Source organism: Pocillopora verrucosa, chromosome 5, assembly GCF_036669915.1.
Source record: "Pocillopora verrucosa isolate sample1 chromosome 5, ASM3666991v2, whole genome shotgun sequence".
In the NCBI taxonomy this organism is placed as follows: domain Eukaryota; kingdom Metazoa; phylum Cnidaria; class Anthozoa; order Scleractinia; family Pocilloporidae; genus Pocillopora; species Pocillopora verrucosa.
Window position 1 is genome coordinate 21,818,073 of NC_089316.1, and position 27,391 is coordinate 21,845,463.

The following is a 27,391-nucleotide window of genomic DNA, read 5'->3' on the forward strand; positions in this document are numbered from 1 at the left end:
CTGAAAAGGAAGTAAGGATTTCTTTATTGCACTGAGACAGGGTAGCCTACATGTATATTAAAGATCCATGGTTTTTAAAATTGTTGATTTTTTTTTTGCAGGTCAACCCTGAGTTTTTTTTAACCATTACATGTTTGTTTGAAAAAGCAATAAATGCATTCAGTACATATTTTGGGACATGAATTATTTTGTTCTTAGGTAAACACTCTCATTCCCTTGACCCTTTCACTCCTAAGATCTCTTTAGTAATTCTCCTTACTGTTTGCCATACCATTCTTATGATGTAAGTTTGGAGAATTTGGTATTGGATCATCTAATAATCCTCTGACTGATATTTTCCTTTGTTCATATCACTTACAATATCTGCTTGATGTTGTGTTGATATTTTGTAAGGAGAATTCCTGTATTGGTCACTCATGCAAGGTGAAGGGTTAAATAAATATGTTATACATGAATTTTGATGTTGGTTAATGATTGCAGTTGTAAAATTTTTAACTTGAATTCATTTTGCTGAAAATTAAATATTCAAGAAATGATGCACAATTTGTAAAGATTTGGAGACAGTCCTTGATAGATTTGTTAATTAATAAAGGATCTTAATTTATTTTACAGTCAACTCTCTGCTAATGGACACTCCCGTAGGTGGCCAGTTCTAATTATGGACACTTTTTTCAATTCCTCATTTTTCTGCTTAGTACCAATTGAGTTCTTTATCACTATCCTCAGTTAATTGATATATACTTTTTCTCTTCACATTCCCTTCTTAGTTAAGCTTTTATTTATAAACATGAATAAGAAATTAAAACCAGTTTTCTCTACTCTTTGTTATTTTTTTATTTCATCAACAACATTCAATACATAACATAAAGAGTACTGCAACTATGGGTGATTTGGATGATATTTCATGCAAAACATGTCTTCAATTGAAAATTGTAATCTTAAAACCATCATGCTGCTAGACAAACTCTGTAAAAAAAAACCAAACAAAACAAAGAGCTCTCATTCTGATTATTTTTGTATCAAAACAGTGAATATATCAGTGAGAAGGACTTATCCAATCAGTCTTTATTAAATGACTAGGACCATATTCTGATGAATTCACTCTGTTAATTACAAGTAAAAATAGCTTACAGAGGATGAAATCAAACAACAGGTCTGAAAATTAGCAACTTGGTCTGATATCAACAGCTTAGAAATCATTCATGCTTTGGTTTATTTACAACTGTCTTAGGTTATCACATGAAAACAAAACCAACCATAGATTTGCACTAATTATTTCTTTCCTGTTGGATATTAATTTTGAAATGGAAGTAGCAATTCGTATGTTTTTGGAAAAACAGCTTGGAAAACTCAGTGTATTTAAATTCAAATATCTTTCTTGTTCATAATTGCCTTTTTGTTAACATTTATAACTCAAGCAATTGTTGATGAACACAAAAATTATACAAATAGATTTAAGTTGAAATGTTTCTAATGAAAATAAATAACTCAAGACCCTTTACGCATAAGCATCCGGTCCTTTACTCAAATGTTTAAAAGAACACTGAAGGGTGGATGGTTTCCAAAGATAATGTATTACGAGGAATAAATCATTACCTTGGTTCAGTAGATGTTAAATTATAAACCTCATTCTTGCCAATTTTTGGTTCGATCGTTATTATAAATGCCACAAGAAAGTTAGTTCAAGTTACTCACCTTTAATGACAGCTTGTTTTTTCGTTCTGACAGTTACATTTAGTAAGACATGGATTCCCATATTTGTAAAGAAAACTTGAGAAGTAAGATTGTAACAGATGGTTTCGGAGGAAAAACATTAAATCTATCAGAGCGGGATTTGCTTCAATTGCCTGAAGCGGTGCTGGAATTAACTGAGTTGGACGAACTTGACCTGTCATGGAATAAACTTAAAACAATACCTGAAAATGTTGGAAAACTAAATAAAATTACGTTCCTTGATGTAAGGGGAAACCAGCTGTCCATATTCCCAGCAAGTTTGACACAGCTGAAGAAACTCATATGGCTGTACATCTCACATAACAAACTAACCACCATCTCTGATGCTATTGGTGAGATGGTGGAACTGTGGGGACTGGATCTGAGTTACAACCAGTTGACTGTGTTAAATCCAGCTATAAAACAGCTGAAGAAACTCAAAGGGCTGAACATCTCACATAACAAACTAACCACCATCTCTGATGCTATTGATGAGATGGTGGAACTGAGGGGACTGGATCTGAGTTACAACCAGTTGACTGTGTTGAGTCCAGCTATAAAACAGCTGAAGAAACTCGAATGGCTGTACATCTCAGATAACAAACTAAGCACCATCTCTGATGCTATTGGTGAGATGGTGGCACTGGAGAGACTGGATCTGAGTTACAACCAGTTGACTGTGTTAAATCCAGCTATAACACAGCTGAAGAAACTCAAAGGGCTGAACATCTCACATAACAAACTAACCACCATCTCTGATGCTATTGGTGAGATGGTGGAACTGAGGGGACTGGATCTGAGTTACAACCAGTTGACTGTGTTGAGTCCAGCTATAAAACAGCTGAAGAAACTCGAATGGCTGTACATCTCAGATAACAAACTAACCACCATCTCTGATGCTATTGGTGAGATGGTGGCACTGGAGAGACTGGATCTGAGTTACAACCAGTTGACTGTGTTGAGTCCAGCTATAACACAGCTGAAGAAACTCAAATGGCTGGACATCTCACATAACAAACTAACCACGATCCATGATGCTATCGGTGAGATGGTGGGAGTGGAGACACTGAATCTGAGTTACAACCAGTTGACTGTGTTGAGTCCAGCTATAAAACAGCTGAAGAAACTCAAATCGTTGTTTGTAAATGGGAATCCTTTTACAGTTGAAGGAATGAGAAGTGTTGCGGAGCTAGAAGATAGAGGAATAATTGACCGAGTATATTCAGATCTCCAAGGTGAGTAAAGGAAATTTCTGTTCACATTATTGTTGTGACGTGTGCATTTACTAAATTGGTTCTAATGATTGACTTGCAAGTGGTTATTCTGCTTGTTACTGATTATTACAGGTAGCTGGCGATAGGTAAACTGTAAATACTGTCAGTTTTTGTGTGGTTTAACAAAGTTGGCATCACTTGAGAAATACATGACATTTGTAACGGAAGTTTATGTTCTATATTGGAAAGCTTTATTTTAACAATTTGGCTGACATTGAAATTTAAGTTCATCAATAAGGAAATATGATTTGATGTGGAATCAAGAGAGTAAATGTTATTACAAATCATTCTATACAGTTAGGCATCATTGTTTTGAGTTTTGCTTTCTATTTGACTGGAATAAAGAAAGGATAAAATGTATCCCAAGTCATTTCATTGATAGAAATTGTTGTTTTATTTTTGCTTTCTATTTGATTCAATGAAAGTGTTCAAAAATTGAATAACTTGTAGCTTGTGAAACAAAATTTATAAACTAATACAATTTGTGAATTAAGTTACAGGAATAGAACTTGAATTTGTTTTAAGCATGACTAAATTCTGATTGTTATTTCCATATCACTGGTGATTTTTGTGCAATGTTTTTTACACTTGTAGTTGTTACCTTTTGGATATAAGCACTTTTTCTTTCTCTTTTACCAACAATTAATTGGTTATTGATTCCTCACTACTTAGAAGAATTGATTTAAGTCATTGCCTCTCTCTTTTGTGTGATCAGTCACAAGTGGTTCTAATTCTTAATGTTATAAAACATTGAGTCAGTTTAGTTTTGGTGTGCATGTTCACCAAACTCATCACTACATTTTATGCCAGGAGAATTATTTTGATTGACTGTGTAATTTTTATGTGAGAATGGAATAAATGTGTTTTCCAAACTCACTAATGCATTAATATCAGAAAAAAAAAAATTGTGATGGTTTAGTTTTTATATACCAGCCTTTAACTCTAACATTATTCATGTTGGATATTTATAGTAGTTGATTTGTAAACTTTTAACTTTGCTTTTTTTCAATTATTTTGTACAAATTTTTCAGTGCAGAAATTTCTTTTTTCTTTGTGTTGTGAAAACTCTCTAATAAGACCAAATAGCAGATCAACGCAAAGTACAGCTGGCTTATGAAAGGGCTTTGAAAGATGGATATGTCACAGTTTACCGCAGTAGAATATTACTCATTGGTCAGGATCGAGCTGGTAAAACCAGTTTAAAGAAGAGTCTCCTAGGCCTTCCATTTGACTCTGAGGAACAGAGCACTGAGGGGATTGAAGTAGATCCTTCAAAGTGTGAAATTGATGTTGACCAAGCTGCAAGGAACTGGCAGTCCATTGGTGAGATTAAACCAGGACTGTTGGAATGTTCTAAAGATGTGGCAAAGACTGTTGTGGAGAAAATTTTTATACAAGATAAAACTTCAGAAGAAGATTTGGAGAAAGATTCAGTCCACATTTCACCTGCAGATTTTGAAGAGGGATCTTTTGATGGTTACAAATATGGCAGAAAAAAGGTGATGTCAGAATTCTAAAAACATTCTTTACAAGTACGTTTAAGGCAGCTTTTTAATGACAGTATAGTTTAAAATGCTTGATGTCAAATTAAGATTATGTAAACCTTAAAGTGAAGCAAAAATTAAAATTGTTTATTATTTTTTTACTTTGCAATGGTCTTAGCCAAAAAGCAGGGAACTGTTCATAGTCTAAACAATAATTTCCCTCCCAGTGTAGTACTTTCATTTTATTTAATTTACATCAAACTTTGGCATAATTATTTCAGAAGTGTAATTAGTTTGCTGGCTAAACTGAATCATTGTGGTACTTCACTCTTTCACTCCCAGATCAAATTTGCCATTCTCCTTACTATAAACCACACAATTTGCATAACAGTAGTTCAGAGAATTAAGTATTGGATCAACTTATTATCCCCAAATTGTTATTCTTGTATATTCTCATCACTTATCTGGTTGATATTGTATTGATATTGTAAGGAGAAATTCTGTCTTGGTCACTCATGGGAGTTAAAGGGTTAAAGTAATTAATTTCACCTTCTTTGATACTTTACTCAGGTTGAGGATAAAGGAGATAACCTGTCAGTAGACGCTATGCACAACATTAGCATTGAACAATCAATGGACTGCATCTCAGATGAGCCCAAGGTAATTATTGATGTTGCTCAACCCCCTGACACTGTGAAGCATGTTCATCAGTGGTTGGAGTATCTCCAAAGCAAAGACACAAAAAGTGGTTCATTCAAAGAAGAATCCTATCTCATGGACATTTGGGACTTTGCAGGGCAGCACCTGTACTATGCCAGCCATCCTATCTTCTTATCACAACGATCATTATACATACTGGTGCACAATCTCAGCAAGCCTTTGGATGCTGCAGCTGAGCCCTGCATGAGACAAGGGAGTAATGATGTGAAGTTGGAAAACCCTAACAACGAAACAAACATGGAGAATTTGCTGTCATGGCTGGCTACAGTACATGGTGTTTCCCTAGCAACCGATGACCCACATGATGATGCACAACACAGACTTCCCTACCTCCGCCCCCCAGTGTTTATTGTTGGAACACATGCTGATAAACCAGTTGAAGACATAGCTGTAATAAAGAAACAAATACAGGAGAGAATTTCTGGTATGGAATATGAGAGGCATGTGGTCAGACCCTTATTCTGCATTGACAACACTCAGAGACCAAACTTGACTGAGAAATCTAAAAGGAAGATTCAAAAGCAGAGAGGAAAACATAAAAGAGGTAAGAATAATATTTTGTGTCTTAAATTGTATCCTCCATCATGTGTTACTTGCAGTAATTGATGGTTTTATAATTGCTTACTAGCTTGTCTTTGCATCAATTCCGAGAGCACTTAAGTTGTGGCCAGTTTATTTTTTTCAATCAAAGGCCCATTTAGTAGACGTTGGCAAACATTGAGCATTAAGAACAATTATTATCTGGCTCTCACATTTACATGTCATCCATCAGTGGTGTTGTGTGTCATTATAATTTTAAAAGGTTGGTAGACACAAAGATTGTTTAAGTTGGAGTTGTAAGGGAAGGATACTGCCCTGGTTAAATGAGTTCAGGCTAATAGTGGAAGCTAGTTATAGTTGTGTTTTTTGTTGCTTTTATCGGCTGCATTCTTTTCAGTTAGCTTTCAGCTTCTTTATGTACCAGCATCACCGTACTGGGGTCTATAAATTTTGGTAACATTTCCGCACAGCCCTATACTATTGTAAAACAAATCTGTTTTCCCAATGGCAATGTATTTTTTTTTCATTGTTTTCTCTGTCCAAGAACTGAATGCATAATGTAGTATGGGGCTGTGTGGAAATTTTACCTAAATTTTTGCTGACAGATCCATTGATTTGAGAGTTTGAAATAAGGAACAGAAGATGATTCGGGGAGTTGGAGAATTATCATCTTAGCTATGTTGTCAGCCATAAAATATCTGCAATCACACATGTATGATACAAACTATTCTCATTGTAAGCACAAATTTCTGTGTCACATTATGCTTTGAATTCATTTTCTAAACATATTCAGCTGAGGAAGAAGGAAAAGCAGATGGAATAAAAGAATTGCAGAACAAAATCCTGGAGGTGTTGAGGCAGGAGCCTTATATGGGGGAGAAAATACCCATCAGGTAAAGGAAAGTAATATTTATCTGAGAAACCTCATTTCATGGACTTTGGGATCAATGTTTTACATGTATTCAAACAGTCATCATAAGTTCTTCAAAGAGCAGTCAGTGTTTTTATCATAACTGTATATGCACATACATGTATCTAAAGAAAAAAATATTTTACCTCTACTAGTTTGAAGTTCATCAAAATATTTAAAACATCAGACTGTACAAATACACAGCAGTCATATAAGTGCAAACAAACAAAACTCTTATTAATTCATGACATTGTGACAATATTGTGCTTTTAAAAAGGTGTGGATGTCTGATGGATATTTGAGAAGGCACAGCTCTTTGAATTGAGATTGTTTATGTGAAAAATATAACCATGTTTGGATTTTCCTAAAGTTTGGAGAAAGCTAGACTGAGGAAATGGATGAGTTAACTCTGAAAGACTGCAAATAAGGACATGTCTGACTGAAGTTAATATCCAATTTTAAACCCTAAAACATTTTAATTATTCTGTTGCCCTCTAGATGGTTTTTGTTTGAAAAGGTGATTGAAGCTTTGGTGGCTAAACAGATTTATCACAGAAATCTGCAACAACTTGAGCATTATGCAAGGAAAGATTGTTTCATGAAAGATGCAAAAGAGTTTGAGTCCATGATCAGTTTTTACCATGGTCTGGGTATGATAATCAAGCATCGCAGTACAGTTGTACTGAAGGCTCAGTGGTTGATTGATCTGTTCAAACAACTGATAACCATTCCACCTTTCAATAAACAGGTACAAAAAAATTTCATTTTAGAAAGGCCCTACTTGGAAAATGTTTAATAATTTAAGTGAACAGAAAATGAGAATGATACTTTTGTTTAATATATTGGTAACTTATGCAACAGCTGTGACTCTTTTATCTCCCAAGTTATTTCATGTACCTTTTGCAGCTTTTCAGGTCATAGATTGATTTAGCCTTTTTCCTTTACAAGAGACTTGCATTGGCTTGCTACCGCTCACAATAATTGTATTTACACATTTTTTTCACTTGCACTAAATAGCTTTTGTGGTGGTAAATAACAACTAATAATCATCTCTGAGCAGCCAAAGATACAAAATTGTCCATTGAGAGTGTAATTTATTACCATTTCGGTACATTGATTGAAATAAAAGTTTTCTAGTTCTTTTACATTTGCATGGGAAACATTCAGGAGAAACATTTGGTGGACTTCTCTTATCTGGAATTTTTGTTATTTATGTATTTTGTAGAATGCTCGATATGCTAAGTACTGGCGGGAACTTGAAGGAAGTGGCATCCTTAGCATGGAACATGTTGATCATGTATTTTCCAGCTTTATTGGACAAAGAATCATCAAGGGAGACATTTTAGACATGATGGAGCAATTTGGCTTGATCGCTAAGTTCTCAGCTTCCCCAACCGATGAGAAGTACTTTGTACCAGCTCAGTTGAAGTCATCACCTGTAGAACTCAGTAAGATGGAGCCATCATCAACTGATCCATGTCCATTGTATCTCCTCTTTGTCCACGGCTTTGTCCCTCATGGTCTCTTCTTGCAGCTTGTCTCACGATCCATTCATTGGTGTTCAAAAACATGGGCCATGCATCAACCTCGCCTGTACCAAAATGGAGCATGGTTCATCATTGGGAAAGATATTCATGATTTTGTCCTCATATGCAAAACAGGGTTTGTGAAAGTCACCTTGAGACAAAGAAAAGCACAAAGTCATCAGGTTGAAGGACAGAACTCTGTCGAACTTGCAACTCTTGTTCGTGAATTTCTTGAAGACACCCTAAAGAATTTGTCACAAGAAATGACATATCTGAGAGGATTAAAGTATAGGCTGTGTGTTGCATGCCCTTACTGTCATCAAGGGGCAGAAGAAACAGGTCGTGCATGCTCAGATCACGTGAAAACCACTTGCACACACAAGGACTGCTTCCACCTCATTGATGCAAATGAAGGTCAACCGGACATCTGTACGCGAAAACTTTGCAATATGATAGAACCAGTTTGTGGACTGAAGAAATGGTTCTCTAAAAGAAGAAGCCAGGTATAATTGATTTTAATGATCTTTCAAGCAAAGATTTGTAGCCTCGGTTTCATCTTTTCTTTGCTCCTCTAATTAACTTGATGTGAATGTCAATTGGGCCGTTATCAGTGTTGAGAAAGGGAGCCCTGATAGGTTGTCTTCCATTTTAAATACAAGTCAGAGAATTTGTAACAAGATGAAATTATTTTTTAATTCTATACTTTTTCATTTTACCTTGGTAAAGTATTGATCAATTAAAATTTATATGACCACAACCATAGTTTCTTTAATGTAATTAACATAATCTTATATGATCCTTTTTTTCTTCAGGGTTTGTCCTCTTCAAATGTAACTGCTAGATCACATGATGAAGCAAGTGAAATCAATCCAAAGAAGTCTGCCGCAGCATTGAAGGTGACTCTCCTTGGCAGTGAGTGGAGTTCGTCAATGGGGGGCTTGTCCACCATCAACAGACAGCTTGCCATTCTGTTGGCCAAACGCTCTGAACTGGACGTTACTCTCCTTGTCCCACAGTTTGCCTGTACTGATAAAGAGAGGAGAATGGCATCCAGTCACAATGTTTCCATCCAGCAAGCCGAGAAACTTGAAGGCTTCAGTGATCCTCTTGAATGGTTGAGTTTCCCACCAAGAAACCTTGACATTGACTTTGTGCTGGGTCATGGTGCAAAGCTTGGTAAGCAAGCCCAAGTTATCAGAAAGTCTCACAATTGCAAGTGGATTCAGGTGGTGCACACTGCACCCGAAGAACTTGCAATGCACAAAAACTATCCCAGTGCTATTGCCAAGGGTCAAGAGAAGAATTTAACCGAAGTGGCGTTGTGTAAACTGGCAGATGCTGTGCTAGCAGTTGGACCAAAGCTAACAGACGCTTTCTCCACTCAGCTCTGCTCATGCAAAAGTGCGGACGAAATCCTTCAACTGACTCCTGGAACTTTCTGTGAGTTCTCTGACGTAAAACAAACCCTAAAGGAGCGTAAAAAGTTCAAGGTACTGACGTTTGGCCGTGGTGACCCAGAGGACTTCAGCTTGAAGGGCTACGATATCTCTGCTAAAGGAATAGTTGAACTGAAAGACAGCTCTTACCATCTGATTTTCGTGGGTGCACCTGACGGTAAACAGGATGAGGTAGCAAAGAATTTACTCGAGAGTGGAATTGATAAAAACCAGCTGACCGTGAGGAAGTTCATGCAAAGTAAAGAGGGATTGAAAGAATTATTTTGTGAAGTTGATCTTTGCATCATGCCCTCTAGAACAGAGGGATTTGGTTTGACTGCGTTGGAGGCATTGTCTGCCGGTCTTCCCATTCTTGTCAGTAAAAACTCAGGATTTGGTGAAGCACTGTGCACTTTACCATCGGGCAAATCATTCGTGGTGGAGTCTGAGGACCCCAAGGAGTGGGCAGAGGCAATTTTTGGTGTCCGACAGAAGGAAAGATCAGTTCGACTTCGAGATATTCAGCAGCTGAGGAGTTCATATGAAGAGAAGTTTAGCTGGGAGAAACAGTGTGACCGTCTTGTGGACAAGATGTTCGACATAGTTCATGGTGAGAATGTTTTCAATATCCTTCATAGTGTTTTAGGGGGATACTCGGCTTTCGGTCTCTTTTAACTGTGACGGAAAGCATGAACACTTCGTATAAAAAAGATGTTAAACATGAATAGTAATCAGTCGTTTTATCTTCTTGTTTACTGTGATGTTAAGATAAAAGTTTCTCTCCATCTCTTTAGCTTCCAAAAGACGAGACACAAGTTTCAGAGCTCGGCAGGTCGAAGTTGTTGATACGTCAACCGAACAACTAACAGTGGATTCATTACTGAATCCAAGTGAGTAATAATATATTAATAACACACGATAATTGACATCCCTAAAGAAGTACAGAAGATTACAAGGAGATCCTGCGATTTTATTTCCTTAACTTTCGACTTCAGGCCTGCTATGCTTCGTGAAAACTTCGTGAGGTACTTTTGATAACGTTTCTTACTAACGAGACATGTTTTTAATTATACTCCTGCACTCTTCAGTCACAAACGTAAGACTTGTATAAACAAATTTGATTTTCTTTCACTTTCTGATCCGGACGGACGACTTAGTGTTCTTTGTTTCTTCTATTCATTTAAATTTTTCATCCCATTTCAATTGGAAACTACCATAAATTGTCTAAACCAGGAAGACTTGGGGCACTCTTTTACTTTTTCTCAAAACGAGACCAAAGTTCAATATGCTGCTCCTCTCAAAACCGACTTAATTAACAGTAAGAGCTTCGTTTTCAAAGCTGAGTTTCTGGGCAAAACATTAGAAGTCTGATGGTTGAAGCCGTTCTTTTTCTTATTACCTCAAAGTTTCTCGTACTTGATTGAGGATTGTGTTATTTTCGCTTCTTTCATGCTGTTAGATTAATGGGAACTTTGTCTTTTCTAGGTTCTCTTGACCGAATCATCCAGGAACTTCGGCAGATGCAACTCGATGCAAGCAGAGTCAAGAGCAGAACAGATCTATCATTGGGGCTGAGGAATATTGCATCAGAAAGGGGCTTCAGAATATCTGACAATGAAGGATTAGGAAATTGCATGTTCTATGCCTTGTCCGAACAACTGGAAATTGTTAAGGGAATCAAAATCCCACATGGCGAATTAAGACAAAACTTGGTTCAGTACCTCAGGAGCAACCCAAAACTTGTAAGTTGATGTTATTATGTCTAACTGAGTATGTCAAGTGATGTTATTTTAAGAGTATGATAAAGGTTTAGTGATAATACAGGCCACTTGGCCAACACCACTAGAACCTATCCCAGTGTTCACAGGGTGAAGTGGCCAGGAGTACTGTTACTCTTCCTGTATGGAATGATGGTCTTTTCTTCAGGAGCTCTTATACCAGCTTGTATCCCTGGTGGAAAGGGGAACTTGAAAGATTCAAATTCATGATTTAAGAAGCCACTCAATGACGTTGGTTACAGTTAAATTCATATGTTACTTAATTTCTTTTCCGAAGAAGTAGGCCACCACAGTTTTGGTCATTAGAATATAACCAAGTTTTAAAAAAGTTCCATTTAAACCTCCATCAAATGAGAGAATTCTAGTCATTCTCTTAATGATGGATCTTTCTTGTTGTTTTCTTGCTGTTTGCAAAGTGTTTTAGAATATACACGGACGTTTTAAAAGACGTTTCGAGCACACAATTTGTTATATGCAGTAACTTGCTAATTAAAGGTTGTCTCGTACCATTCTGATAAAATTACTCCCTGACTCGTACTCCACGCGCTCAAGTTTCTATCAACAATCCTTTGAAGTTTTCTTCTTTAACTGATTCTTCTTACAGCCGGATGGAACAGATCTGTTTCACTTTGTCCATGGACGTCAAACATGGACAGAGTACCTTGAACACATGGAACAAGATGGTACTTGGGGTGATCACGTGATTCTGTGTGCCGCAGCGAACCGCTTTGAAACGTGCATTCGTGTTGTCAGCAGTCTATTCCATAGCAATGATGTAATTATTACGCCACATTGTGCAGTTGACGAAAGCAAACCTCTTGTGCTGGGACATATTCATGAGGTGCACTATGTCAGCCTTCAACCCGTGCAAGGTACACTCGAATTATCATAAAATTTTGTTTTTCATATTTCATGCATCATCGCTGGCTCCCATCTCAATAATCAGACTCAATTCAAGCACTCTATTGTTCTCCCTTGCTGCTTAATCACAGGGTTCTGATTATTGTGTTTACAGGTTAAAGTGGCAGGCCCCTACAGTCACCTTGATTGGCCCTTGTGAAGAGCCCGGCCTTACAGAATGACTTCATAGGCATACAGACTATTGATGCAAATTGGCCAACTAGAGCTTTCTTCAGCCTGATTTATCCAATGTAAACTTTTAAAGTCTTAGATTTAATTCGAGATTCTATGATATTAGTTTTCCAATGAATCGCATGAAAAGGAAAACAACCCAAATGACAAGGGGTGTAAAGAAAGACATCACACTGTGAAAAGTTATCGTAACTGAGGATACGAGCGCTATTTAAATAAAGTTATTATTATTACTTACAGTAATATGCCTTTCCCCCAAATTTAGAAGGCGATCGATAATTGAGATAAACTGCAGAAGTCCTTTGGCGTGAAGTGCCTATACTGATTAAAATGTAAAATTAGAAAATCGAAATTTCAAAGGTTCAAGACTTTAGTCTGAACTGAGTAAGTTGGAAACGTTCCAAGTAATGGCTTTTTTTTCGGATCTAATTAATGTCTTGTTTCGTAACGACTGAATTTCTTTCCCTTACGTTCAACTTCAAATAGCATTTCAGAGCATTTACAGCCATAACTCAAAATAGCGTCATAGAACACTCCAACAAAATTTTGCACTCTACGGCTAATTTCGATACTGGCGCTGACGAAGCGACCTCCATTATTGATTAACCCTTTAACACTCAGATCAAATTTGTAATTTTCCTTACTGTCAACGATACAATTCTTATAATGTTAGTTCAGAGAATTTAGTATTGGATCAACCTATTATCTCCAAATTGATATTTTGCTATATTCTCAGTACTCATCTGGTTGATATTGTATTGATATTCTAAGGAGAAATTCTGTCTTGGTCACTCATGGGAGTTATAGGGTTACGATCACAAGGTTCCCATCGAGAGGAAGTCATCGCGCGGATAAAAATTGCGTGACCCCACAAGGTTGACGACAGAGTGTGCCAAGACTTGTTTCCTTACAATCACAACTATACTGTAAACCCCTGAGACAGTCATAGAGTCAGATGTAGCTTCTTGCATGCCTTGTCGTGTCTCGCGACCCGCTCCCCGTCTCTCGCACGAACAGTTCCATTTCTCCTCATGCGATATTTTTGGTGCGTTGTGCCTCGTTTGTCGGCATTGGTTTTCCCAAGTGAAGATAAGATTTCATATGATTGGCTTCTTCATTGTCACTTACGAAGAAAAGAAAAGGTTCATTAGAGATTAACAGCAATCCTTCTTTCGAAATTCAGTTATGAACCAACCAATAACAGTTGTTATCGGTTAAGACGAACAGGAACTTGGATATTTCACTAAACATCATACGTCGCACAAAATCAGATTTGATCAGCTCCCTATGCAACTGCATAGCGATTTCCATTCCCTTTGCGGTACTTGGATCTAAGCTAATGAATGAATGGAATAGTTTATTTAATCATATTAAAGAATCAAATAGTATTGCAGCCTTTAAAAGGAATGTTTTAAATTTTATTGAGGATAATTAGAAATTTTATTTCTATATTTGTATATACTTTTCTTACACCTTAATTAGTAGGACATCCCTAGCATGGTGCGTCAGCGCCTTTGGTTGTCTCCTTCACAACGTTTCTTTATTGTAGTGATAAATCTAATTCATTGTCTATTTGTAATCTAGTGGAGTGAATCTGTAATAAGAATAAATGAAAGAGATCAAAGGAGCAAAGTACTGGCGAAACACGTGTGTTTTAAAACTTTGTAAATTTCCTAGCCGTCCCATACGGAACTAAAACGTGAAACACCGATTTTTACGTCCTCTTAGCAACGAAACCTCGGCAGCAATTAAGTCGCAGTTTTACTTTGAACTCAACAAAACGCTAAAGTTTTACCACACGTCGCGCGGCTATAGCGGTATGTTGTCCTGAAAATATACTGATTTTCACGATAATTTGGTTCTATCAACTGAGTTGATAATGTAAGATGGCCTCCGTAAATGGTTTGTAAAGCTGACCTCTTGATTGCTAGCCTTTCGTCAGAGCGAATGACGATGGGCTATCGCTCAAAACGTCAGCTGTAAAAACTATTTACGATGATTGATTTACATGCACTATCAAATCAGTTGATAAAATCAAGTTATTTTCTAATACCGACGCAGTCTTATAGTTTCTTTAGAAACTTACCCCCTTTAGGATTTTCACTGTCCGTTTATGAGCAAGATTTAGTCGCTCAAGATTAATTGGTGTCTATTCTACCGTCTTCGAGAATAGCCCTATCTAAAAATAAAATGATGACAATAAAAACGTTGTTTATGGTTTGATTTATTTCCTGGTTCTAACTACGCGTGCAAACACGGCGAGAGGTTCTAAAAGTGACCTTCCACGATTGGAATACAACTTGAACTGCAATTGAGGTATCTTTGAGCATACCTACAGGATCTCTAGCAAGCTTAATCAATTAACCTGTTATCTCTCGATGGAAATATCACGTACAGGATGTGATCTGAAGATGACAGGTCTTTGTAGACTTTGTAGACTTCTTTTCGCCACTGACAAAAAAATTCTCCCTAGACAAATTTATTAATAAAATACGTTAAAAATAAAGATTGTAAACAATGTTTGCTCAGAGAGAAGTCTTGTGTGGTTAAGACTCCTCTAAAATAGGAAGAAAAATTAATTGAAATTGAAAATTTATGAAAAACCCTACTTAACATAACAGAATGGTGAATTTATTTTTTTGGAGGGGATGGTTTCATTACCTTTGCGTTGCTGTACAAACAAAATTTTAGTCAACTGATTCGTGCACTTTACAGTTCATAGACGCTAAACAAACAAACGAAATTACGCAACAGCGTGCGCGTTTTTGGCCTTCTTAATGACAAAATTTCAGTCAACTGATTCGTGCGGTTTTCAGTTCATTGACGCTAAAAGAACACTGAAATGGCCTCTTACGAAATTGCGAATCAGCGTGCGCGTTTTTGACCTTATGAATGAAATGAAATTTTGCCCAATATAATTGTTCTAAACAAGCAGTCGCCTGCTTCCTCATGCAGTTAAGGATTATAATCGCGTGTGTTTTTAGAAGTTCCACTACGCAATACCTGAGTACCTAAATAACGATTATGTTTCGGGGTACCCTTATTCGGAGAGATTCGTAGCGAGAAACGAGATTTATTATAAGTAACGAGTAATGAAGTAAATTTATATTCCTGTCCCAACCTCTGTTTTAATAAAGAAGTTCCTTCAAAAAAAGCCTTCAGGTATTAAGGATGACTGATTCTCCTGGTAATTTTCTATTTTAGTTTAAATCATCGATGCAGCAAAAAGGTCAAAAACACTTAGAAGAATCGAACCTAATCCGCATGTTACCAGTCCTTCAAAAGTTGCGTTTATCTGGTAACTAACAAGTTTCTCTCCCCCCCTCCTGCTATCTTGAATCTTTTTATTTAGAATGACAAAACGCTAACAGCCAAGAAGACCGTTTCTAAGAACAAGTGAAGTATCCTTGTAAACTTGATAAGCTTCCTTGATGATATGATATCTAACTCAGTAGTTCGAATTCGCTGTGGCTGTCAATCAGGAAGATTAAAGAATGAAGGGGTAAGTTTCTAAAGAAACTGTGGTGCTGCGTCGGTGGGAGAGTATAGCAGGTAATTTAGTGTTAACAACTGGGTTGAAAACGTAAATTAGCCACCGTAAAGAGTACAAAAGCTGACGTTTCGAGCATTAGCCCTTAGTCAGAGCGATAGGCGAAGGGCTAACGCTCGAAACATCAGCTTTTTTACTCTTTACGGTGGCTAATTTACGTTTTCAACCCAGTTGTTAACACTAAATTACCTGCTATAATCAGGAAGATTAGCTTGGAAACTATCATACAACGGTATCAATATAGGTCACTTAACACGTGCATAGGCGCCCTAGATGGATTTGGCTAGCGTCGAATGCTTATGGACAGCACTTTAAGTGAGAGGTGATAAAGGAAATATTGTTGATGAATTCCATACACTCGTCTTAGGTAGGGGAAGATTCGTCTGGTGGTGACGACAAAGACAGAAGATGAACGCGCAGATTTGTTTGTTTGTTTTTCATATGCTTATTAAATATGTTTCTTTCTTAATCCTCATATCATTGTCGATTTGTGGTTTGGTAAAATCTCACATGTGAAAAGTGAATACAAGATGTGTTTTCTGTTACTGCATCTCGTAGCATATCATTAACAGGTCATAATTTGAGTACACACTTGCACGGTCTGTACTTTGAATAAGGAATACAGGGAACTCTTTTTTTCTTTGCAGACTTTCGCAAACGTATATCTTTTTAATAGACTATTACGCTTTACTTTCCGACAATCAAAACGAACAACCTTATTGGTTTCTTTCATACTCCTCTTTTTTTTACTTGAAAAACCTACCATCCATTTGAAAACTCTTCTAGTGTGGGAAAATAAGGAACTTCTGCTTTGACATAACCTTGACTGCCTCGTAATTGATAACTAATTGATGCTTTCTCTATCGTGTCCACATCATTATGGTTTGCACGAAGTATAAGAATTTTCTATATACTTATTGGCCAAGTAAGAGGGCCAGACGGAAAACATCATCTCTTTTCACTGTTCTTCGTTGAGTAGCACCGCTCATACCTCAGTACTTTTATTTTAACTAAGAGGCATCCTCTGAAAACGTTGACATAATATACACTTTCAAACAAGGGATTTCAGAACTTTTAATCCTAGATCAGTGTCACCCGCCTTTCGAACAGGTATATCCCCTGGGTTTTTGTGTATCCCATGATTTTTTTTGGAGTTTTCATTCTATTTAAAAGAGCCCGATTGTCTCTGACGCTTAAAGTATCATTACGAACTCCTTCAAGTTAGTTGATATTTTGACAGACTTGAATTAAAGAAAACCATTGAGTGGCTATGTGTCTCTAGAAAATTGCAACACTTGTCATGATTTTTTAACTGACACATCTCCCCTTCGTCCTTTCAATGGTGGTCCTAAGAAAGTTCTTGCCGATGGCAAATGATTGACATCGATGAGAAGCAGGTAGTTTCGCAAAAAAGGCGATAGCCTTGCGTTTTAAATTATTTCTAAGGTATTTTCAATGCTACAAGAGAAGCTTACATGTTCTGTCACTCGTCCAAACTATACTGCCAGCCATCTTTGAGACTTTCTTAACAAATTAATCTCAACCACTAAAACGAGTCAAAATATACATATTTTCAAGGGCATGAAACATAATAGAACATTTTTTTTTTCCTAACCGGTTCTAATTCCTAAAACTGAGAATTGTGTCCATTGCTTGCGAATACATCATATTTTCGTTTGTCCTTTCGATCCTTTTTCGTTACGACAAGGGAAGACAGTTTTTTACAGAAATCATAATAAATTACTGGCTTGAGTGAGGAACTTTTAAAGCTAATAAAAAATCTTTTATTTGAGATGACAAGAACATTAATTCTCATGTTTACTTAATATTAACTTAAAAAAACAACTGTCAATGTAATACACGCGACTTGCGTTTCATGCCCACATTCGTTACGGGTCCAGGGGCCTCTTTCTCAAAAGTTCCGTTAACGGACCCGTGGCAATATTTTTTAATCAGAATTTTAAGATTAGCAGAGCAGGTTCTAATACTCTAATCAGTCCATTTTGTTTCTGTAGCTTACATGTTAATTGTATAATTTTCAAAACCCTATCTTGAATAAAAACAGAACAGCTCGGGGCCAGTTAAGTTATCGGAACCTTCGGGAAACGGCCCGTAAACTACGCAAGAAACGGTTGAAAAATTTTCAATACTTCCACAGTTAGGCCATTTCTGGCTGTTTAAAGCATTCACCAACACTTGTACCATTCCATTATACAAGACCAAGGAGGGTTCATGCAGAAAAATTGCCCTGTTGTTGATCTTCTTCTTTATTGCACGAACACTTCGATCCTCATACAAGGGTACCCAGAAAAGGTGACCGGATAAAATCGAATGTATCTTGCTTGGACTGGGTTATTCAGTGTATGTTTTACAATGGTATTCAAGTCTGAATTCGCTTCAAAGATCTGCAATGAAAAAAAGGAGAAACCACTTAAACATCAGGTAAAATTTATTCTGAGGTAAGCTACTTAAATGAGATTTCCCCTCCCCCCTCTCTCTCTGATATAATTTATTTTCTAGATATGTATTGAGATCTCATTTAACCCCTTCGCTGATATCACTGGACGAAAAAACAAAATTCCGGTCACGGAAGTGTTGCTAAAACCTGTGTTTCTATTGTGGAAACGTGACGGCTAACACGTGTTTACGTAGACAGAATCATGACATATACTCATATTTCCGTTGCTGTGGACACAGCGGAACCGGACCACTTTTCTACATGTTCCGATGGAGAAGAGGACAATATTTTTTTATTTGAAAAAATGTGAAAAACTCCAGATTTTGGAGATCACTGAAATTACTCTTTATCGTGAGCGTTATTTATTATTCTTACATCAATTTTAACTATTACTAACCGGTAAATCCTCTCTCAGCCTGCGCATGCGCACAGAAAAAACCTAAGACTGGAAAATGTTTAAAGAAGGGATAAAATTAACAGCGTACTAAAAAGTGACCGTCACGTGTTATACCTTTTCGACGTTTTGCTCCTTATATGCAGTCCAACTGATGCCATCAGTAGAAAACGAGAGCCTGTAGCTTTTTATAAACGATCCGTTTGCCTTTCCTTGTGTGGCGACTCCGCATACTGTGCGCCCTGCTCCCATATCAACCTGTATATAGTTATCAGTGATTTTAGAGGACTGCTGACACCAACCGCTGTCTCCATTGAGCCGTCCTTTGCGTGGATAATAGCTGAGATAATTGGAACTCGCAGTGATTTGAGCGTCAGGTACGATGTTTGGATCCTCTACTCCTAACGCCTCGCAAGATGGTACAGCTGGAAGAAATGTAAATTCAGAACTTTTGCATATATTATTTCAACACGCTCGTTGCGCTGGTAATCAGATCTTTGACATATGTATTCTACGTATTCCACGGCATTTTCTTTTGAGGTTTCCTTGTAAATGCTACTTAAAGTGTAACATCAGTTTTTTTATACAACTGTAGATACTCCTCACTTCGGATAGAGGTCCGCAAACCAATCTATAAACTTTGTTTTTCTGCTCGATTCTATGGCCCAGGCACAAAGATGGTCATGAATCCGAGCTGAAAAAAAGCAACGTTTGGTAATTTACATAGGGGGGGAAGGTTTCAATTGAAAAAAACCTGTTTACTTTTGGGGTATGTACCGTGATTTTTAAGAGGCCTGCTAAAATTATCGGTCATAGCGCACATAATAATTGAGATACAATAAATGTTGTTAGATCCGACATAATTTTCCTTTTTGAAAATCACTGTGAATGCTTTCTCTGAAAGACGGATTTTGTTTACCCGTGGCTCGCGAATGGCGACATAAAAAAGGCTTTCCGTATTTTTGTCTATTGTACTTAATCACGTTGTGCACGTAGCTTCATTCAAGCTGCACTATTTTGGTTTTGCATTACAACTTGTGTCACCGCCAGACAGATTCCCTCAGAAAAAGGCTTTTGTATTGCTTGTTGCATTTCCTGTTACTTTGTGACACCTTGCTAATGACACCCAACCACAACAAAACCGCTGTCCATAATTGCGGCTCTTTCTTGTTGTAAAAGAGACGTGCTCAGGACTCGTCAAAATAAAAACAGCCTCCTTAATCCTATGTTTTTATTGTTTTCCTTTCTACTCTACGGAATATGATCAGATTTTACGCCCTTTCGGTTAAAGTCGTCCAGGTCTGTGATTCACTTTTATTTAACAAACAGAGAAGCCTCGACTGTGCTCTGTTGTAAAGCACGCAGGGAGCGGCTAAAGCACGAAAGAAGTGTAGGAAGAAACACGAGACATAGTCGAGTGTTTCTCCCCGCTTCTTGAGTGCTCTAGCCGCTTCCTGCGTGCTTTAAAACAGAACAGAGCACAGTCAAAGCTTCTCTATTTGTTTTATAATAAAGAATCCCTTAAATTCCCCAAGCAAACTCCCAAGCATTACTTTCAATTTTCAAAACAAACTTTATTTCCAAAGCGAGCAACAGTGTCGTCAGCATGCTCTATACTCTCATAAAGTACGCTACAATAAGCCAATCAGAATCCCTGTTAAAATGGTTCAAATAATCTGATTGGCTGTACTAGACTAAAGCTGTCAAAAATGTTAAACCATCACAGTTCGCATTCTGCAATAGTTTAAAAACTTGAATAGATCGGCAGGTCGAATTAAACAGTTTTTTAGTCTCTAATACAGATTCTGAAGGTTTAAATGTTCTGCGAAACTTGGCAGAAATGTGGCTCATAAAAACACGCAAGTTTTTCATATGACAAGTAGAAAACAAACCGTTCAAGGCGAGTGTTTTAAGAATGAACGACAGCCGAATTCACCGGAACATAAGAATCGCTGGGGATGACAACACCGTGACACTCGGCTGCAGTGACTGATGTGGCCTTTCACTCAACGCATCGGAAAGGGTATCAGAGCAAACTCTTATTTTTTCACTCGAAGGGCGGCCGATGTACTTCCTGAGGCTTGCTTCACTACGATGACCGAAGATCGTCATGATGAGCTAGCCGCGATGGACCTCAGCGTGATTAGTATGAATTTTAACAGTTATGCCAGTTTGGTTATATTTTTCATCATTCTTGTTTTGTTCTGTTTTGTTTTTGATCACGAAATTTTACTTACTATTTGAGTGTTAGCTGCATCTGTTTGATTTTTATTACCGTATATAAGCTTGCCATCTAACTAAGCGTGAAAACCTCTAAAACTCGGACTGTCCGTTTCGTTTTCTCCTTGAGGATTTTCGTCTCTACTCACATTACAATAACGTAAATTACGGCGCCCGGCCTGTTTAAAAACCTTTTTTGTGGTTCGTCTGTTGCTACTTGCCGGCTCGATTGTTCCGAAATTTCACTTTCAATAAACGAAAAAAAGTCAGAAAGAAGTCCCGGAAAAGGTCAAACACAGCACAATTTGGCAGATGGCGTGACAGCTTTAGCTCAGCTCTATGCTCTATACTCTCATAGAGCACGTTCTTCCAACCAATGACAACACGCGTTATATCCGAACTTTATTATAAATTAATTTAAACTTTTCAAGAAAAAGCGAACTGTTAACCCTCTTACCAGTGCAAGTTCTCCCATCTGCAATAACTCCAGGTTTGCAAGCACAAATATACGAATCAAGGGTATTCTGGCAAATGGCATTTGTGTTACAGACAGGTAACGAGGCTTTGCATTCATCAGCATCTAGCAACAAATAATTGGATATACTTTACAAATTTGAAACTAATTGATAATAGGCCCTGTGCATGTTTACGTCAGAATATCCACTCTCACCCCCAAACCTCGTTTTCACGGTGTACTCTCATGAGTCTGAATGCGGAAGTATTTCCTAACCACTGAAATCAAAGGTTGCCCACATAAAAACAATAAGGTGGGGTAAAAGTTCCTGGAAATTTTAGACCGTTAGTTTTTGGTAAATACAGGAGCCCATTACTTAATGGGCTCCTGGTAAATAACATAATCGTGCACAATAGCTACTCTACTATATTTATCATATTTTTAGATGAAATATCAAAAACTTCCAGTACATAGACAAATTAATAAGCGGATAAATAATTAATCAAATAAGTAAATTTAAGCGAAAACGAGGAATGGAAGATTTTTGATGATGTTTCTCCCATTTTTGGTAGTTGGGATTAGGATCTCATTGAAAGGGATCAAATTTTGTAGGATAAAACAACTTGACATGGATCTACTTTACCAAAATAATAAAGTGCTTTATCAAGTTTTATTACACTGATGTCAACAAATACCAGCAATCGAGTTTTCTTACCCGCTGTTTCCATATCGCAAGGAACAAGAAGTGTTTTTCCCTTTATAATGGAATCAAGCCAATAACTGCCACTGGTCGCTTTCCCCTCTTCGCTTGCTTTTATCTCTTTACACGTTTCCGCTGGAAATTCAGGAACGGAGCCAAGAGGAACTGAAGACAGAGAATAGTTGTATCAGGTTCAAATCCCTTCAATGAACACCAACACTAAGGCTACTTCTCGTTCAATCTCACCTCTTTTCTTATTACTCCTAACATAATATCTCTCAAAATTTGGCACGAAGTTCTCTGGTCTGGCTTCCTTAGTCCGGTTGTTTAGTTCACATACTTCCTCTGAAATGACGTAGTTGAAGCTGTGACATCTGAAATCATTGTAACATGCCTGATGGCATTCAAATGCAATCGATGATCTCATTGTCGTGAAGGTGTGTCCTCGAAGCATCATACCGGAAATGGCATGCTCATCCTCCTTGCACTGTTGAGCAAAAACTTCGTACACGTAGCACATGCACAGTACAATTACAATGCAGAATCGCATCGTCATTAGCATCGGCTCATCCTTTTCTGTAAGAGAAATTTCATAGACTGACATTTGGGTGATTTGGGTGGGAGAAAGAACTATAATGCGAAATTTTTTCAATCATGGTTGAAAATGAACCAGAATTAAAGAAAAAAAAGGAAGAAAAAATATACCAGTCAAAGTGGGGATGGATATTGACACGAGATGCAGTTTGGACGACAGCTGTGTTTTTTGTAAATCCAGCGAACTTAAAGAATTCACTTGTTTATCGCACAATCCATGCTCTTTTCGTTTTTGACAAATTCATCATAACTTTCGAAGTGCGATATATCTTTCCTTTAAAAAGTATTTCTGCCCGCCTTAAGACAGCAACTACCTGGAAACTTTGATTTAGGCGCACCATTACGGAATTATTTTTACCTTTTTTAACGATTCAGTAACGGTTAAAATTTGCCAACTTTTACGCCTAACGGTTAAAAGTTAAGGCCATTTTAAGGCCAAAAAGAGATTCTCCTCTGCCCTGGCCTAGTGTCAAACAGAAATTTTGTTTTCGCAGAAAAAGTCATTTTTTACAATCTTAGAACATGTTTCAGCGGAATACGGTTGTCTTTTGTTGACATATTCATTCATCTAAGATGAATGTTTATAATTGACTTACACAAATCTGTAAGAGAGAATAAACACAAAACAAAAGAAAATTTTACTGTCCCATCCTTTGGGAGGGCGTGCTGATACAGTATTGGGATTTTTATACGATCATAAATAAAAATAAAATAAACATGACAACTTATGCCCCATTCACACCAAAGCTTAAACATGTTTAAAAGTTGTTTTGTTAAACACAGTTTAATTTTTTTTTTCTTCATAGAAACTATTTAACCAAATATTTTTGACTTGAATGTAGCACATTGGAAATGTAAGTTAGCAAGTACTTGAATCCAATGGAAAATCAAGTTTTTCAGTTCTCTGTTTATAATTTTCATTCAATGAAAACGAGTTTAACAAAACATGTTTTGCTGGTGTGAACGGGGTATTAGAAAATCGGACAAGTTCTGCAAGCATTTTATGGTTTAGATGCTTTAGACTTCTCTTTACATATTTTTTATTTCTTTCAAAGGAGTTGTGTAGAGCTCATTAATCATTAAGCAGCTAGCACAGTCCTCAAACACTTAGATGTCTATTCACGCTCAACCAAAAAGCAACTGTTAGATTAGTGAAATGATTAAGAAGACTTGACTCAATAAACTTAGGGTTTTCGCAGTTCTAAGTCAAAAGTGGTTTGTAGATATAATTGGTAACCAAGGAATATATAAGACACGTTCATTAGCGCTTCTAATGGGTGAAATTGTCGTCCTAAATAAGAACCTTGTGATAACTCAAATTTCAATGATTGCGGCGGACGACTAACGGCTTATTTTGATGTTGGGACAACATGCCGCTATTCAAGCCTTAAATAAAACCGTGTCAGTCTGTGGTCGCCGGGAAACAAGAAGGGAACCAAAATTAGAGCCAGAGACAATTTAAATTTATTTTTACAATCTTAACGAAAAATGTTTCGTTTGAGAAGAACGAAGATAACAAAGACCTGAAGCACCTTTGCCCTTTGGAAGAAATACAATGTTCAGTTTCCTTTATATGACATCTCTTCGAAAAAAAAAGTCTTCATCTCAGGGTAAATCGTTGATTTTTAATTCCACACGTCGCCATTATCTTCTCCTGACGAGCTGGTACGATGTAGTTTAGATTGATAAAAAATCGGTTTAAGGTTACTTCCTACCTTCGCGGGTGTCCTTTGCGAAAAAAATTAGAACGCGCGCTAGTTTCACTAAAATCCTAGCAAACTATACATCAGAAGAAAGCTTAATGACTGCAGTTTACGATAAAAATATAATTTAAGCGTTTTTTTTTTTTTAAGGAAGTGTCGGGAGCCAGCAAGGCGTGAAACGACCGAGGGTTCTTCTATAGAATTTCTTTTGGTTGTATTCCTCCCGAAACCAAAGGCGAGATTTTAGCTCATAAAGGTTCGCAAACAACTGGCGCCACGCCTGGAGATTATCCCGCCCCCTGAAACCGCACACCAGTGGAACAACGTACAGGAAAACGGGACCTCCTCAAAAGAACTAAAAAATTCTTCTAACTGGTGTACATTTATATATATATGTATATATGTATTATATACAATAGGAATATTAAACGTTGAACAAAGAGAGAGAACAAATATTATCGGTCAAGTGGAATATTTACCTCTACTGTCTTGAAATTAAATATTCAAAATATGTGAATTTTGAACTTTGCATACCTTGTATACACCTTGTTTCTTTCCAAGCAATGTGATGCCCTCTCTAGTGGAAACTGTCAATAACTTTGTCCAGGAGAGAAATCAACTGTAAGATATTTGTATTACGTTTGTTCGGCTCAGAATTAAAGTTGTTACATTTCAGTGCGAAACACCACGTCTTGTTTAATTATTCAGTCCTAATTTCTTCTGTGTTTGAATAGTTTTAGCTTTACTTTTTTAGAATTATCTTGAACTTCATTTTAAAGCTGCGCCGTTGTCGAGGCTTTGAACACACAGAAAACGTTTAGCATCACAAAATAGGGGAAATTCGAGGAGGAAAATTGTTAATCAACAAGTCTCAAACAGATTCTTTAGGCGATATAAATCCATATTTTGTTGAGCAATAGAGGAAAATAAAACTTTAAGAGCCCCTTTTCAACAAACTTGATATGCAGAATCCCTTTGACTTCGAAGGATATTTACAGCTTTCAGGTCAAGTTCAGTTCTGTGCAATATCTTGCAAAGCGCAGTGGGTCATAAGTTGGGGCCTTTGATAGTGACATCTACAAATCAGTATTGTTTACCCAAATAGCAACGCTGCTTAATTATTCATTTAATCTTAATTATTAATATGCCACTGACAAAGATCCATGTCCAACTGGCAGATTTCAAACCCTGAAGTTGGAAAATGAATTAATATCAGTCCATCTCGGTCATCGATACGCAAGTCGACCAAGTTACTGAGATGTTTGCGACGATATAACTTTACCTAACACCTTTCCTTGGAATTGAATCAAAATGTTGAGATATTCATACAAATTTTTCATTTTTCTAATTCTATTTACATCATTTATACTTATCATTTTAATTATACTCTTGACAAAATGTCAAACCATCCTCCTTCTGTGAAAAAATTTTGGAACGAACTGGAGTGCTCGTAAATTTAGAGTTTCTAGTTGTAGGTAAAAGACAGCGGCGAAATAATACGGTAACATGATGCGAGTAAAGAGCTCTCAGGTCTTAAGCGTAAGTTACATAACAGCCGCCAATTATTGGAAAAAGTATTGTGATTTAGAACAGAGTTGATTTGGGAATATTATAAAAGTGAGAAGTATTAGAATTAATTTTTGTCGCGTAAAGTCGCAAACGTCATACTTAAAGTCACCACCTAAATGTTTTTATTTTTCAATGAAACGAAACAGTCTGCGATCATTATACCAAAGGATATTGTTAAAGAAAGATTCCCACAGATGGATGAAGTCAAATAAAACTTTTTCATCGTTTTGTTCAAGCAAGGATATTTATGAACATTTTTAGAAAGTTTAAGGGGGAGGGGGAGATAGAAATCTGTCAGATTGTCTCTCTGTAGTATTCTATTGATCCCCCATTGGTAGCGGTGTGCTCGTAGCCAATGAAAATCAGGTTAAAAACACAAATGCATGATAACTAACTAAAGAACATCCACACCCTCGATGAAGGTGTTCATAATATGCTATGCTTCTTTATTCTTGGCGTCTCCTTTATTATCCATGTTAGTGGTGTGGATGTTCCTCAGGCCTGAAAAATCTCGATTATAAGGAGAACTGTGAGAAAGGAACCAAAAGGAAAAAAAGAAAGAAAGTAAAAAGGAGGAAAAACATGCTGTCATTCTCAAGTTGCCTAATAGAAGATTACAGGAAGTAAAGTGCAAAACGTTACTGCGTTGGCATGTAAAGGTAATCTATATTGACGTAAAAAAGTTGCTTAGAGCGAGTAGTCAAAATAAATTCAGTAAGTCATCCCACTCAATCTGGACCCAGTGTGCGCAGCTTTTTATCAGAACCTTCGACTTGCATACTCATGTTGAGGAACACTTGTTGAAATTACTTGCGCAGCGATCGAAATAATCTCCCAGAGAAAAACATATTGCCAATACACTAGATATAAACTATGGAAAGAAGACAATTCGACTTTCTTAGATATATCCCTGAAAGCCGAAGGCGACTGATAATTTTTTCGGACGCAGACAATTGTCGTTTTGTTTTAGGTTTTGCTAAGAGAGTTTGATATAATAAACGAACTAAATTCAAAAGGAAACGTCTTTGGACTTTAGAGTGCATATGTATTCAGCTGTGCCTCATCTGCTAAATTACATTAATACCTTCTATAAGTTATATAAAATGTTTAAAGCGGACTGTAAAAACAAATTCGGATAATAGGGGGGCAAGTTTCTAAAGAAACTGTGGTGCTGCGTCGGTGGGAGAGTATAGCAGGTAATTTAGTGTTAACAACTGGGTTGAAAACGTAAATTAGCCACCGTAAAGGGTAAAAAAGCTGACGTTTGGAGCGTTAG

The 27,391-nt window shown here is 37.0% G+C and overlaps 3 protein-coding genes across 5 annotated transcripts in view; 2 read left to right on the top strand and 1 right to left on the bottom strand.

Moving 5' to 3' along the window:
- LOC131781145 (uncharacterized) overlaps positions 1 to 27,391 on the top strand; it is a 93,083-nt gene that overhangs the window by 3,859 nt on the left and 61,833 nt on the right. The gene's annotated exons all lie outside the window — the stretch shown is intronic.
- Positions 1,745 to 14,632, top strand: LOC131797869 (uncharacterized). 2 transcript variants are annotated; one of them, XM_066167625.1, is made up of 11 exons: positions 1,745 to 2,948; positions 4,065 to 4,486; positions 5,042 to 5,735; positions 6,525 to 6,624; positions 7,140 to 7,389; positions 7,867 to 8,670; positions 8,980 to 10,213; positions 10,398 to 10,493; positions 11,089 to 11,345; positions 11,986 to 12,253; positions 12,397 to 14,630. In XM_066167625.1, the coding sequence occupies exons 1-11, from the start codon at positions 1,745 to 1,747 to the stop codon at positions 12,399 to 12,401; spliced, it is 5,334 nt and encodes a 1,777-aa protein (XP_066023722.1). In that variant the 3' UTR covers positions 12,402 to 14,630. The 2 variants fall into 2 exon arrangements, with proteins under 2 accessions (XP_066023722.1, XP_066023723.1); XM_066167626.1 differs by lacking the exon at positions 10,398 to 10,493 and having other exon boundaries at positions 12,397 to 14,632.
- On the bottom strand, positions 17,877 to 22,853 carry LOC131797870 (uncharacterized). Its single transcript, XM_066166498.1, has 5 exons — positions 22,496 to 22,853; positions 22,265 to 22,414; positions 21,553 to 21,675; positions 18,993 to 19,300; positions 17,877 to 18,428 (listed from the first exon to the last, which is right to left on the bottom strand). Exons 1-5 carry the CDS (start codon positions 22,851 to 22,853, stop codon positions 18,291 to 18,293), a joined length of 1,077 nt encoding a protein of 358 aa, XP_066022595.1. The 3' UTR covers positions 17,877 to 18,290.

Bases quoted from the DNA above. Each gene is read 5' to 3' on its own strand.
- LOC131797869 (XM_066167625.1), top strand. From the start codon at position 1,745: ATGGATTCCCATATTTGTAAAGAAAACTTGAGAAGTAAGATTGTAACA. The intron at 5,736-6,524 runs GTAAGAATAATA...AAACATATTCAG, and splicing joins GAGAGGAAAACATAAAAGAG to CTGAGGAAGAAGGAAAAGCA. The intron at 7,390-7,866 runs GTACAAAAAAAT...TGTATTTTGTAG, and splicing joins TTCCACCTTTCAATAAACAG to AATGCTCGATATGCTAAGTA.
- LOC131797870 (XM_066166498.1), bottom strand. From the start codon at position 22,853: ATGTCAGTCTATGAAATTTCTCTTACAGAAAAGGATGAGCCGATGCTA. The intron at 21,676-22,264 runs GTAAGAAAACTC...ATTTGTTGCTAG, and splicing joins TTGCGATATGGAAACAGCGG to ATGCTGATGAATGCAAAGCC. The intron at 18,429-18,992 runs GTATAACACGTG...TTTTCATTGCAG, and splicing joins AGGAGCAAAACGTCGAAAAG to ATCTTTGAAGCGAATTCAGA.